This window comes from Leuresthes tenuis, unplaced genomic scaffold, assembly GCF_036924035.1.
Source record: "Leuresthes tenuis unplaced genomic scaffold, fLeuTen1.0.hap1 SCAF_2, whole genome shotgun sequence".
NCBI classification, from domain to species: Eukaryota; Metazoa; Chordata; class Actinopteri; order Atheriniformes; family Atherinopsidae; genus Leuresthes; species Leuresthes tenuis.
In genome coordinates this window covers 24,070,482-24,083,029 of record NW_027325356.1, presented here as the reverse complement: position 1 = coordinate 24,083,029, position 12,548 = coordinate 24,070,482, and the positions used below count along the sequence as shown (strand labels likewise).

General features: G+C 36.7%; 1 protein-coding gene across 1 annotated transcript in view; it reads left to right on the top strand.

Moving 5' to 3' along the window:
- The window catches only part of gpc5a (glypican 5a), a 142,175-nt gene extending 136,564 nt beyond the window's left edge, over positions 1-5,611 (top strand). The window contains exon 9 of the mRNA XM_072380757.1: positions 1,191-5,611. Coding sequence (XP_072236858.1) covers positions 1,191-1,345 — 155 coding nt within the window. The 3' untranslated portion in view covers positions 1,346-5,611. The remainder of the gene's footprint in view (positions 1-1,190) is intronic.
- The last annotated feature ends 6,937 nt before the right edge of the window (positions 5,612-12,548 follow it).

The window sequence follows — 12,548 nt, the reverse complement described above, 5'->3', positions numbered from 1 at the left end:
TTGACACAAAGATGCACCCAAGATGCTTTCTGCTGCACCTCAGGGGATGAAATGGAGGGTGAAGGTGCCCTGTGGTTGCATCAGCTTACTATTAATAGGATAGTAGCAAATTAACAGACTCCCCTAATGGTTTAGCAGGGGCACAAATGTTTGCTGCTGTGAAAGACTTATGAGGCATTATGGCTTTTGTTGTATGTAGGAGGAATAGAAAAAACATTTTGCGTGTGTTAGAAATGTTTATGAAATGTGGGAACTGAGAAATAACTTATGGTAAATGTCACTTAGTTTGTATCTTTGATATCTAGCTCTTTTGAACTGAACTCATATTCTGACTTTCAGACTTTTCTGTTTTATCCATACTAAGATTGCTGGTGTGAAACATCCCCAGGACCAAACAACTGTACATTGGTCTAAAATAAATTAATGAAAAAATGGACTAAATTCAAATAGACAATAGAAGTTGCCCTGCTTGCTTGCACTCTTCACCTACAAGTCTGTTGTCAACTGTACAGATTTTCTTGTTGCATTTAGTGAATTTGGCTAATTTGAATTACCCACATGTACTTTGCTTGAAGTTGGTTTGGAAGGATGTTTTTACAGTGGCCCCGGAACAAACCTGTTCATTCATTTTTATCCACTCATTTAAACAGCAGTAGGCTACTGCCAGCATGACAACACAGGTTGTCTCTAAACCGATAGATGTCAAGTGTAAGGGGAATCATTTCCCAGGGGTGATAACAACAGGATTTAGGTATGCCATGTCAACTGTTTGCTGGCTTGCATAGAGTGCAGTGTGAAGCCAACCCTAAATGGATAAAATGGATCAAATGTAACAAAAGCATGAACCTTGGTTTGATCCTCAGACTTTGAGGTGTGAAAATGCCCTTACACTTCTAATGGTTTCTTCTTTCGCAAGACTCAAACTTGATAACATCCAAGAAGTAAATATGTTACTGAGGAAGTTATTTTATTTCCTGTGCTCACGCACTCAATCACAAGTCTTTTTTTTCTTTACATATAATTATGCCATTTACTTAAAACTACATAAAATGTTACACCGCATGTAACAGCTATGAGCTGTAAAATAAATTATTCTTGTCCTTTTCACACATCAAATGTCAATACTTCTCCTACAGTCTCCAATGATGTCATTCTGATAAGGAGCATCTTTGTTTCTGCTCTCTTCACAGTGAGTCCAGATGTGACCAGTGATTACAAGCATCATCATTATCATCACCCACCTGCCAAGGATTCAGAAATGGATGGCAGCTCGAGCAGCTTCAGACTGATTGGAGACATCTGGGTCCTGGTATTGCCTTGTTTACATATGCTCCTGGCCCTGTAACAGCTGCCTTTTTGCAGCATTAAACTCTAAGACTTGATTTCAAGATTATTTATCCAGAAACGAAAGAGCCAGTGGATGATACAAACTACAAAAGTATTGAGGACTTCCTCTTCCACACATTGCAAGGACACAGAAGAGATCCCGATCGTCTAAAAAGGGCATGACTGTGGATTTTGTGAGAAGGCATATGTTGGCTTTTCAAACATCTTTTTTTTTTAAATCAGTTACCTGGCTTTTATTTAGACTAACAATGACCTTATTTATAATAGGTGATGTCAAAAATATCTATGGTTGTATGGTGTAAAGTTTGGTTTTAAATCAACTGTATTTCTGCCCATTCAGTGAATAATCTGTTGATATGTAAATAACAATGTAGCACACTACACTACACTACAGATAGTGATCCTTCAAAATGGCTGCAGCAACTCTTGCAGTTGCCAAAAAGGCCTGCTGTTTGCCAATTGTTTGCTAGGAATCTGTTCTGTGAATAAACCGACACAGACATTTATTTATAAAAAAGTGATTGAGACTGTACATTGAAAAAAAAAAACATAGATATGTACTGGATGTTATACATTTAGCTGATAATGGGCAAATTTTCATTTGAAAGAGATGTATTGCTGTCTTAGATCTATTTAAATGTTATATTTCAATGGTAAAATCGACCTGTAATGCTACTCTAGAAAGAAGTGCTGAAAGGAGAGGGATGGACACTGGGGTTTTGGGTCAAGTGAGAGAATTCATACCTTTCTTTAGAAATAGATTAGTTTCCTCAGGAGTCTATTATCATCTTTCAAACTCAGTCTTTCTCCGCCTTCATAGGGCTGGATGGGGGCTTATAGCTCCAGGAGCCACTGGAAGAATCCAATTGCTTCTACCCGCTACCAGACTGCATAATGCTAGTGTGTCGCTTACACGTTTCTGTGCAGATAAATGTGAAATGACTTGTTTCACATATACCATGTATGTCCGGTCAGTGGCTGAGTGAGCAAAGCACTCAGTTATACTGAAATTGTTTTTTTGGTCTCAAATGCTAGGGAAATAGAGTGAATTAAACCCCTTCAATTTTTCACGATTCATATATGCTGTAATAAAAAGTTGTTCCAATTCTCTCATCAGTCTATATTCAGGACCCCTCAATGTTTATGTGAAAACCCACTGTTGACAAGAAAAAAAAATAAGATGGACAGAAGTCTTTATTTGCTCAGATTATTAGACAGTATTTGAGGTGGCACACACCTGCGACACCTGGCTATTAGAAAGACAAAGTCTCTTAAGTAACTAATACAAAACTATTTAAACCAAAAAAGGTGCTTTTATCAGTTAACAGTAAGTTATTAGGATTAGTTCTTACAGCTAAATGGGGGTAAAAACAATAGGCCATGAGGTCAAAAGAACTTTCTGCACAGCTCAAAAAATTTAATTGTGCCAAGGCACAGATCTAAGTAAGTAGGGACATAAAGTATTGCTGATACGATGAAGGTAGCCACCAGCACTTTGGCCTTTGTTATGGAAGTGAAGGACATTTGGAATAACCAGGATTTTTCCTAGATTTGGCTCCTAGGCCAAAAGGAGAAATTTTCAAGAAAGGTCTATGGCAGAGAGGAGATTGGGAGAACTTTCAAAGGGACAACTATCACTCCAGCTTTCTACCCATCTGGGCTTCGAGGCAGTGTGGCCAGATGGAAGCCTCTCCTCTGTGACTCTTTAGGTTCTGCTTCGAATGATCCAAAAAGCACAAAAGGGACTCTCAATCTGTGGGAAACAAGATTCTCTCAGATAAATGATGTGATTTAATTGTTTGGCCTCAATTGTAAACATCATGTTAGCTTGCAACTGCGCTCTACCTTCCATCTGCCCAATACCATCCTAATATTGAAGTTTTGTGGTAGAATCATCATGCTGTGGGGTGTTTTCTGGCCTCAGGGAACACTGGTCAGAATTGAGAAAATGCTAAACAGAGCTGGAAAAAAAAAACAGCTTCTTAGACTGGGCTAAAGATTAATCTTCTAACAGGACAATGACCCTTTACGAACAGCCTGAGGAATATTAAAGTTGATTAACTTATTGAGACTGAGGACTTTGATTTTGGAAAACTTTAAATTGTTAGCCTTTGTCAAAATGTGTAGAAACGTGAAAGAAAAGACCTTTTAGAGGTTAAACTTGGCCTTTTATCATAAATTATTTGACTTTATGTTTTACAGCAATATTAAATAATTACTGATGTGCCTTAGAGAAGATGATGCATCACTCATGTTGCATCAGACTCGAGAAATAAAAGGTTTTATTTGTTGCATTAGATCTGAATGGGTTAAAGAAAACTCTAAGAATGTCCTCAGCAGACCAGACAGGACTTTAACCCAATCAAGCTTAGGATAAACCTCGTAATGGATGTCCACCAGTGGTATCCATTCAGCCTGATGCAGCTTGAGGAGATCCACAGAAATTCCCTTAATTTAGGTGTGCAACTCAGGCCTGTAACCACTGCCACTGGGCCCTCAACAAACTTTTGATTAAAGAGTCTGAATAATGAATCTGAATAATGTGTTATCAATATGTAATTATGTAATTGTGACATTTCAGTTTTCCTTTTTTTTAATAGATTTTCAAATTTCTAAAACAATTTTGCAGCTTTGTCAGTATGCTGTATTAAATATAGATTAATGAAGGCGACAATTAATCAAAATGAGTTTAGCATAAGGCTGCATCAGTGAAAAATGTTGGGAAAAAAGTTGGAATAACTTGAATCTGTCTTTGTAGAACCAATGAATTATTGTTTGATGTGCTTCAATTGCAAAACCTTTATAAGCAAATGTAGTGTAAGCATCACATGCAACAGAGCTAAACAAGTAAAATATTAAATGTGCAGCTATAGCTGAAACATTCCTTTGTAGTTTTCTATAGAGGGTTCAACTGTACAGAAAAATATATATCACATTATATCTTAACTGTAATAAACTGTAACAATGTAAATATTAAAGCTAAGAAGATGCAACCTTAATTTATAATGATACATTGTAAATATTTTGTACAACCATTAATTATTCTGCTAATATTAATGTGGTCAAAGCACAATTTCATCTTTAGCTTCAGTCTAAATCTCATTTTTCAGCAACAACTTGTTTTTATGCTTCAGTTAAAGATACAAAATTTTTAAGGTACTTTCTTTGATCATCTTTTAAAAGCCTTAATCCGCACTCATACTTAAAGCATGCACTGTAATTGTTGTCATCAGTCATTTTCACCTTTAGTGTAGCAGGTCTTACTATGATTTGCAGTCAGGATTGTTTGAGGTCCCTGGTGCACTTTCAGCTACAGTCTCAAGGTTAATGAATATGATTGAGTGTACATGCTTCCACACTAAATTTGTGTATTTCCCTTTTTTAGGTGAGATCATCAGCTGACAATATTTACTTGTTAAAAACCTTAAACAAGCAAGTGACAAGTGACAATTTCTTCCGAAAACCAGATCGGATTTTGTCACCATCACAGTTATTGTTTTTTGAACAACAGTGTTAACTTCTCCACTTAAGAATAGTGTTAATTCTCAGATGACACAAAGCAGACACTGTGACAAACATACCCTGAGGCTAAATCTAGATCCCAGGGTACAATGCTTCTGCTGTATTTAAGGGAATAAGTTCATTCTGATTTCCTATGCAGTTGCTTTTGCTACATGGTAGGAATTTTATCAGAAGAGAGAGAAATGGGTCAGATCCTGGTGATATTGCATCCGGGAGGCAAGCTCTTCAATGTCCCAGAACCTCTTCATAAACATGTTTGCTTTCTGAAATGCTCTTTGGAGAGTAATTGTGTATTTTTTATGGTACATTTGGCTCTTTTTTTCCCCTCATTTGTCTTTTAATGGAAAACTTCTTTTTAAAAACAATTTACCTTTCATTTTTATGGCTCAGCTTTACAGCTGAATCTGTGATGCACTCACTGAGGTGATTACTGAGATCTCGGTATGCAGCAACTGCGCTGCCAGAAACACATTAGTTAAACAATCAGACAAGTTGTTAACAAACCTCCAGGTTAGTAACTCTTGTTTGAGAGAGAAAGTGAAGGCAAACAGGAACCTGCATGTCAAACTAAGCTGATCGTAGCTGATGTCAGTCACATTACTAGCAAACTTTCTGGTTCAACTTTGACCTGTTCTACATACAGTACTATAGCTGTGCACAGTGTTAATTACTTTCTGCCGTTATTGAGAACAATTTTAGGTTCAAGCTCTGAATAAAATTAAGCTTGTTTAGGCTCAACATGTGTCTTTTTTTTCCTTTTGTTGTTCCTTTGAAACTGATTCTAATTCCCTCATCTCAAATTTTGTTTTGATGAGTATATGAGTAGTTTTTTTCCCCCAAAGCTTGAAGCTGTTGTCTGTACAACAGCATCACATGACTTTTTCTGTCAGAGTCACAAACATCCCCAATTGTGCTAGGACATGAATCCAGGATGGCACATTTACTAGTAGCCATGACATGATTTTTGTCTCCTGAGGGAAGAATTGTTGCTTTTTCTTGGAGTCCCTTAGCTTTTATTGTTACTCATATTTGCTTATGCTTATGTTAATGCATTTAGCAGTTGTACTTATCCTCACTTACAAATGAGGATGTAACATTACAGCTAACATCAAAGCTAACAATTGGCTACATAGAAGTCACGGGGGTGACAGTGAAGAGATAGAGTGCAGGCATAGAGGGAAGTACAGAAAGAGAAAGTCCACTAGAGGGTGTAGGGAAGTATGGTGCAAATGCTCAGGTAGGATATTTGACTCTATAACACAAAACTTTGAATGATTAATCAGTAAATGATTAACATTTCTGTCCTCATGTATTATTCCATAGATGTTAGATCACATGTTAATACTTTTGCAGTCACGGAACAGCTCCTCGTCATATTTATTCTACATTTTTAAGGTGACCCATAAAGCATCTCTTGTATTAATTTTTAAGATTTTATTTCCATTGTTGTGGGGGTTGAACGACATCATCTGATGGTTCTTCCCTTTCCAAGTGCTCTGGCCTCATGTTGACACTTGAATCTGTTATCTCACGCTTTGGTGAGCAGTCACGACCACAGGCAAGAGTTGGAACAAGGATTGAGGAGAAAATTGTGTTCCTTGATTAACAGCTCAGCTCTGACCTTGCAGTCCATTTACAGCCAATGTCCACAAGTTGTGCAGTCACTGGTGAATAAGACAGCGGTATGCCTGAAGTCCTTAAATGTAGACCAGTAGTACCTTTTCTGGCTTGCCCTCTCTTTGAAGTTAAAAACAATCTCTTATGAACTCACCCTGCAATTTCTAACAGTCCTCAAAAGAGATGTGAAGAAACTGATAAAGGATTCATACTAATCTTTTGTGAAATAAAGGGGAATATTGTTAAAACTATATGTAATTTTGATTAAATTGAGGCATGTCTCATTTCTCTATTTTGAGGCTTCTTGTCTCCTTTCTCCTACACCCTTCTGTCTGTGACTAGAAAGTTAGTCTCAGCAAAACACTGTGAGGGATGTCTCAGTTACTAAAATGCACCTGGAGGAGAAATGAATGAGGATGCACACGTTTGCAACATCCATGATGTATATAGGGGGCATGGCACATTAATCTGACTTTGTAAATTGAAATAAATCATGAAACACCTTCTATGCTTATCTGAAAAATTTCATAGAATACAATGATGGACTGTGATATAATGTACAAATCATGCGGTTGTGACTGTGTACACGACTATCTCTCTCTATATATAAATTCATGCTTTTTTTTGTTTTGTTTTAATGTATCTTACCTTGACTCATCTTTCCTTGTGCATCTTTTTATGTCCTGCACCAATATCGCAAGTGAGAGGAGTAAGTTATGAGAAGAGGGATTGAAAATGTACAAGTTGGGACATTTTCCCTCTGCTCATCCATGCCCCCATTGCTCCTCACTTAGCTGGATTCAAATGGGATGCAACCTTTAAGCAGATGTCTAGATATATCCTTTTTCTAACATATGCCTGATGTACCTCTCTACGTGACGATCTGCTCTCTTTTATTCACACATAATGCAACATTTGCATGTTTTTAGCTTTCATTCCTGATGTGACACATGAACAACTATTTTCATAAGAGAAATACCAATAGATATCATGTCAGTCTTTAACAATAAAAGCTAAAGGTTTATCCTGTTTGGTTAATATGTGAAGTTTGTTGTGTCTTTAGAGGCTAGAAAGTAAATAGTTTTTGTGTTAACTTTTAAGTTTTTCAAGAAAAGAGGTACGTTTGAGTTGTCTTTTTGAACAAGTTAAACTGTACCAATCTCAGGTGACATTTAGGGCTACTAAGATCCATGAAAGTCAACTTAGATTATGTAGAAATCATAATATGTTGGCTTGAATTTGCTGGATGAGTTGTAAAATCAGGTTTTATCGAGATGAGCTCTGCAAATAGTGGGTTAGATCAAAACAACACAAGAGTTCATTTCATAATACATGCAAATAACATGTCGGCTATGACTATATAATTGTTGCTTCCTTCTTTATTCTTTATAAATAACACAGTTCAAACTTGTTAATTTTTTTTTCAAAATCAAAAGCAACATAATGTTATTATTCTATAATAACACATATTTGTGTGATTTCAAGTAAGTATTCGGCCCACCGTAATTTAAGGTTATTCAAAGCACTGAATAATATTTGGATGGTGATGAAATATGTTTAATTAATTACTGCATTAGTAAAGTCAAAGTAATTTAATGCTTAATTCTGTGACAGGGCCTCAAAGTGAAGGTGTTATTTGGAGCAATGCCTTTGGCATTTCTCATTACTGGTAATTGGGTGTTGAAAAAACCATTGACAGTTCACCTACCACAAAGAAACTTAGAAATAAATGGTGATCAAAATTCAGAATTTCAGCTGCGGTGAAAACAGATATTTTTTAGCTACTTTTACGGAAATAGTTCCAGTGAGCTACAGTGAGACTAATTATTAACACACTTTTGTGTCTTCAAACTTCCTCAGAATTTTATCTTCATACTTTTGAAGAGCTGTCTTTGGAGTCTTTTATCTATGCATAGAGAAGAAGGACTCTTGAGACCTTCTAAGAAGAATAATGCTGAGCACTGCTTAAATGTATACAGAGATTAATTTCATATTCCCGTTGAGGTTTCTGTTTCACTAAAAATGATTACTGTGACCTTGACAATGGCTAACGTTTAGCCTCATCTTAGACAGGGGCTTTAATCATCACTGTGCAGATGCAGACAACACTCTGTTTCATTCTCCAAGCTTTTTTTTTTTTTACCATAAAGATGGTGTTTCTAGAAGCTTAACTCTAAAAATAATTTCAAAAAAGGACATGCCTTTGAATGAGTGAAGGAGATGAATTATTGCAAAATTTTAGAGGGTTTTTTCAACAAAAGAATTATTGTTGGATTGAACATCTTAAATGGCCCTGGTAATTTATTTATTCATTTTTTTACAATGTCTAAATGGAAATTTCAACCCATTTTTGTTTTATTATTTCTATTTGATCTATGCCTTAATTCCTCATGACATCGATTCAACATGGTGCCGTCATCATCCCTCAGAGATTTAGTTTCATAATTGACATGATATCATTCCACAGATGCAGCAGATTGTGAACAGCATCCTCATAATGTCTTCTGTTGATTGAGGCCATATGAGTGCAGTGTCCAATTAAATGAAAAAAAAAAGAAGCATTTCTGTGATAATATTAGCTTTGCGACATGCTGTGCTTTTCTGCTTGAAGCTTCCAGTAAAAAATTCATACACTGTGTCCAGCACAGGGTATCCACTCATATTAAATAAGGTTCCAAACCTTAAGTAGCACTTACGTTTATCTAAACCTGTAAAGTGTATCACTTGTAACTCTAACCACATGTTCTTACCTCCTAAAAAAATAGTGGGAGCTGAGTATAAAAGTGAACGGACAGTTGAAAACGTGAGAGGGGTTTCATACTGGGTTCTTTAGCATTCAAGCTGACAGACTAACACCTTCTAAATATGTGTGGCCACTAACAGTGTTGACTTATATGTATATGTATATATATATATATATATATATATTATTCTGTCTGGAGATTGGAATGTTTGCTTGCTCAATTTTAAAAAAGGCAACAGTTCGCAGTAGCTTTTTTCATTGGTTGTACTTTGCATTTGGTGCCTATAAACTGTTTGAATACTAAAGTAAACTCACTAAAATAAGAAGCATGCTAAACATTACCATGTGAATACTATAGCTTCCATAGCTTCCTCGTTGCTCTGAAACTATTGAGTAGTAATTATAGTCTCACAAAGCCGTATACCAGGCTGTAGACCTATAGTTCTATTGCATAACATCTAAAACCTATTACCATCTCATAAGCTCTTTGTACGTTTTTGCGAGGAAGATGTGTGTCAACTTCTACTTGAAAGACTACATTTTCTTCCACATTTTCTACAGTGTGCAAGGGAGCACATAAAAAAGAATTACTGTTATAAAGAAACATGAAACATGGTGCTGATATCAGTGGGACATGGGTCGTGTGAAAATACAAAAACGTTATGGATGATGACATATTTATTTTAGTGAACATCCACTGCTCAGACCCAACAGTAAGGGTTGGAACATGCATACATTTATGACTTTGCTTAAGAAAAATAATTTTTTGTCACCTTGCTCCCTCATTGAAACTCTACATATGCATGTTTTTAGGTATCCATGGGAGATTAAAGCTTGCTAAAACACAGCTACACATCACTTCCACCACCTGGGGACAACAGCATGTGACTTCACACTTTCTTGTTTCCTTTGACAATGGTGTAAACATCTCATTGATTAAAGGTTTTCTACTGTCTTCCCTATCAATGCATTCAAATTACCAGAGAGGACTTGAGCACAGGTTCCACAATAAATCCTCTCATCCCTTCTGTTGCTTCTCTCCTCTTCATTATTTGGAAGCTCTCCCTTAATCTGGAGCCTAACCCAGCTGTAATTAGGTGAGTGGCAGGGAACACCCTGGACAAGACGCCAGTCTATCACAGGGCCACACAGAGACGAGAGAAACCAACAGTGATCCATCCTCACCCTGTTGTTGTGAGGCGGCTGTGCTAATCCCCACATCATCATGTGTAGACCTTTACTGTAGCACATTTTACCATTTTAACAATTTTTCTCAGTCTCTTATTTTCACAGTTATGTGAGTTTGGAAATTATAACATAAATACTATGATATGAATGTGAGGCTGCTACATAAAAGGCTAATAATACAAGGCATTGTATATCAGTTAAATTAATCTCAATGTAACATGAACAGCAACAAGTCACCCTGTACATGCTTGCTTAACCTGTAATCAGAATTCTACTCACTTGAGTGATGGATGTATTATCTGCTATCTGAGATCTAGGTTCAGGTGTGAGGATAAGTGACCGTAAATAAGCTTTAAATAGGTATGCAGGTGTTTGACACTTTTGTAAATGACATTTGATGTACTGCTGAGGTGTCAAGCAACCTAAAAAAGAAAGTTAAAAAGAAAGAGGAAAACTAATGCGGTCAAAGGCTCACTAAAGCGAAACAGCAGAAGATTTGAAAAGGTGACCAATGCAGAAACACGTGACTATGGTTATTTATGATCAGATACAAAAAAATCTTTATTTATACCCTTGTATCAATATTCAGAATTGTGACATAACACCATTAGAAATAGATTTTCCTTACTGATGTGTGAGGGGTACTGTCCCCCTTACACATCAGTTTATCTTCATCATGCTATCCACAAGTCTCATTTTGGAAGGTCAGTTGGTGTCTGGCAAAATAATGCAGAATTACAAAGGATGCAGCACACAATTAAGCACTAATTTGAAGTGAGAGCATATTGTAGATAATCCTTCAAAAATGGAAATTACTTTTGCAGTAAATGCTGTCTGGTTTGAGAGTGAGGAAAATATTAAATTCTTGTTATCCCAATTTGCACTGCACAATTAAAACACAGATAGCAATACAGGACTTGCTTTTTCTCAAATTCATGCAGAACATTTGGTATAGCTGCCATCACGTTCAATAATGTTTTAGTAGACAAGTTCTATTTTATTTACTGACCTACATATCACAGCTCACATAAACATGGCTGTCACAACGAAAACCTTCCCCACCTCTCCCCATGGGTACTGACCCATTTGCTGAAGAATCCAACCTTCAAAATTTCAAATTTTAGATCACATAAGTCATGCTTATATCTTCTCACCCAGGTTTTTACCTTGCTGTGCACATCACCTAATACCACCACCCCCCAACACCCAGCAATTCCCAGCGATTTCCCCATTCCCCATTTTCCCCAGTTAAATTGTGCAAGGTGGGTGTCCTGCTTGACGTGAGCTCCCAACTGAGGTCTGACATATCCTCTGTCTGCATCCAGGGCAGATGTGCAGCCATTTATGATATAAGCCAATGTATAATTCATGCCTCTTAATTAGATATTGAAGCAGCGGCTTACACATTTGTGACATTTAGTCTTGGGTGGCACTTTCAACACAAGTTTGCTGCTGCATACAAGAGCAAATATGATAAGAAATGGCGCTGTGACAGTGGTTGGAGAGGAGATATTTATGGCACCAATCAAGTCGGATAATTTTTGGAATGGTACAAATGAGCACAGGGTGTTCATAAAACAGACTGAATCTCATATAAAAAAATGCTAAATTGTAGGGGACAAAGAGCCAAAACTAACTAAGCTAATAGCTTAGCTTTTTTTCTTGTGTACTCTAGTTAGAGCTGCAACAGAATCCACTGATGGATCATTTAGTACTTAAAAAAAAAGAAATAAATGTTTACTACAGTTTCTGTGAGCCCATGGTAACTGATTCCTCACAATACTTTGCTCTGATCAACTGAAAGTTCAAAACTAAAAGAGTAGTGGTGGAAAGCTTTGTGGATATTTCCACAAGTAAAACTGGCAATATATTCATATGAAAACACTCCTTATTTCAGGAAAAAAGCTGCAACAAAAAGTACAAACAGCAAAATGTGTTAAAATATCAAAAGCACAGCACTAACCACCTTGCCACTGTGCAGCCCCCTTGTGATTTTCTGTTTCCATTTGAAGCAAGGGGAAAAGCTGTAAAATGTTGGCGCTGTAGCCATATACCTCTGGCATGGCACTGTTCACAGTATTCAGGAACTTTTCTCTTTTCAGAGTATTGTCTTTTGTTCAGAGTACAGATC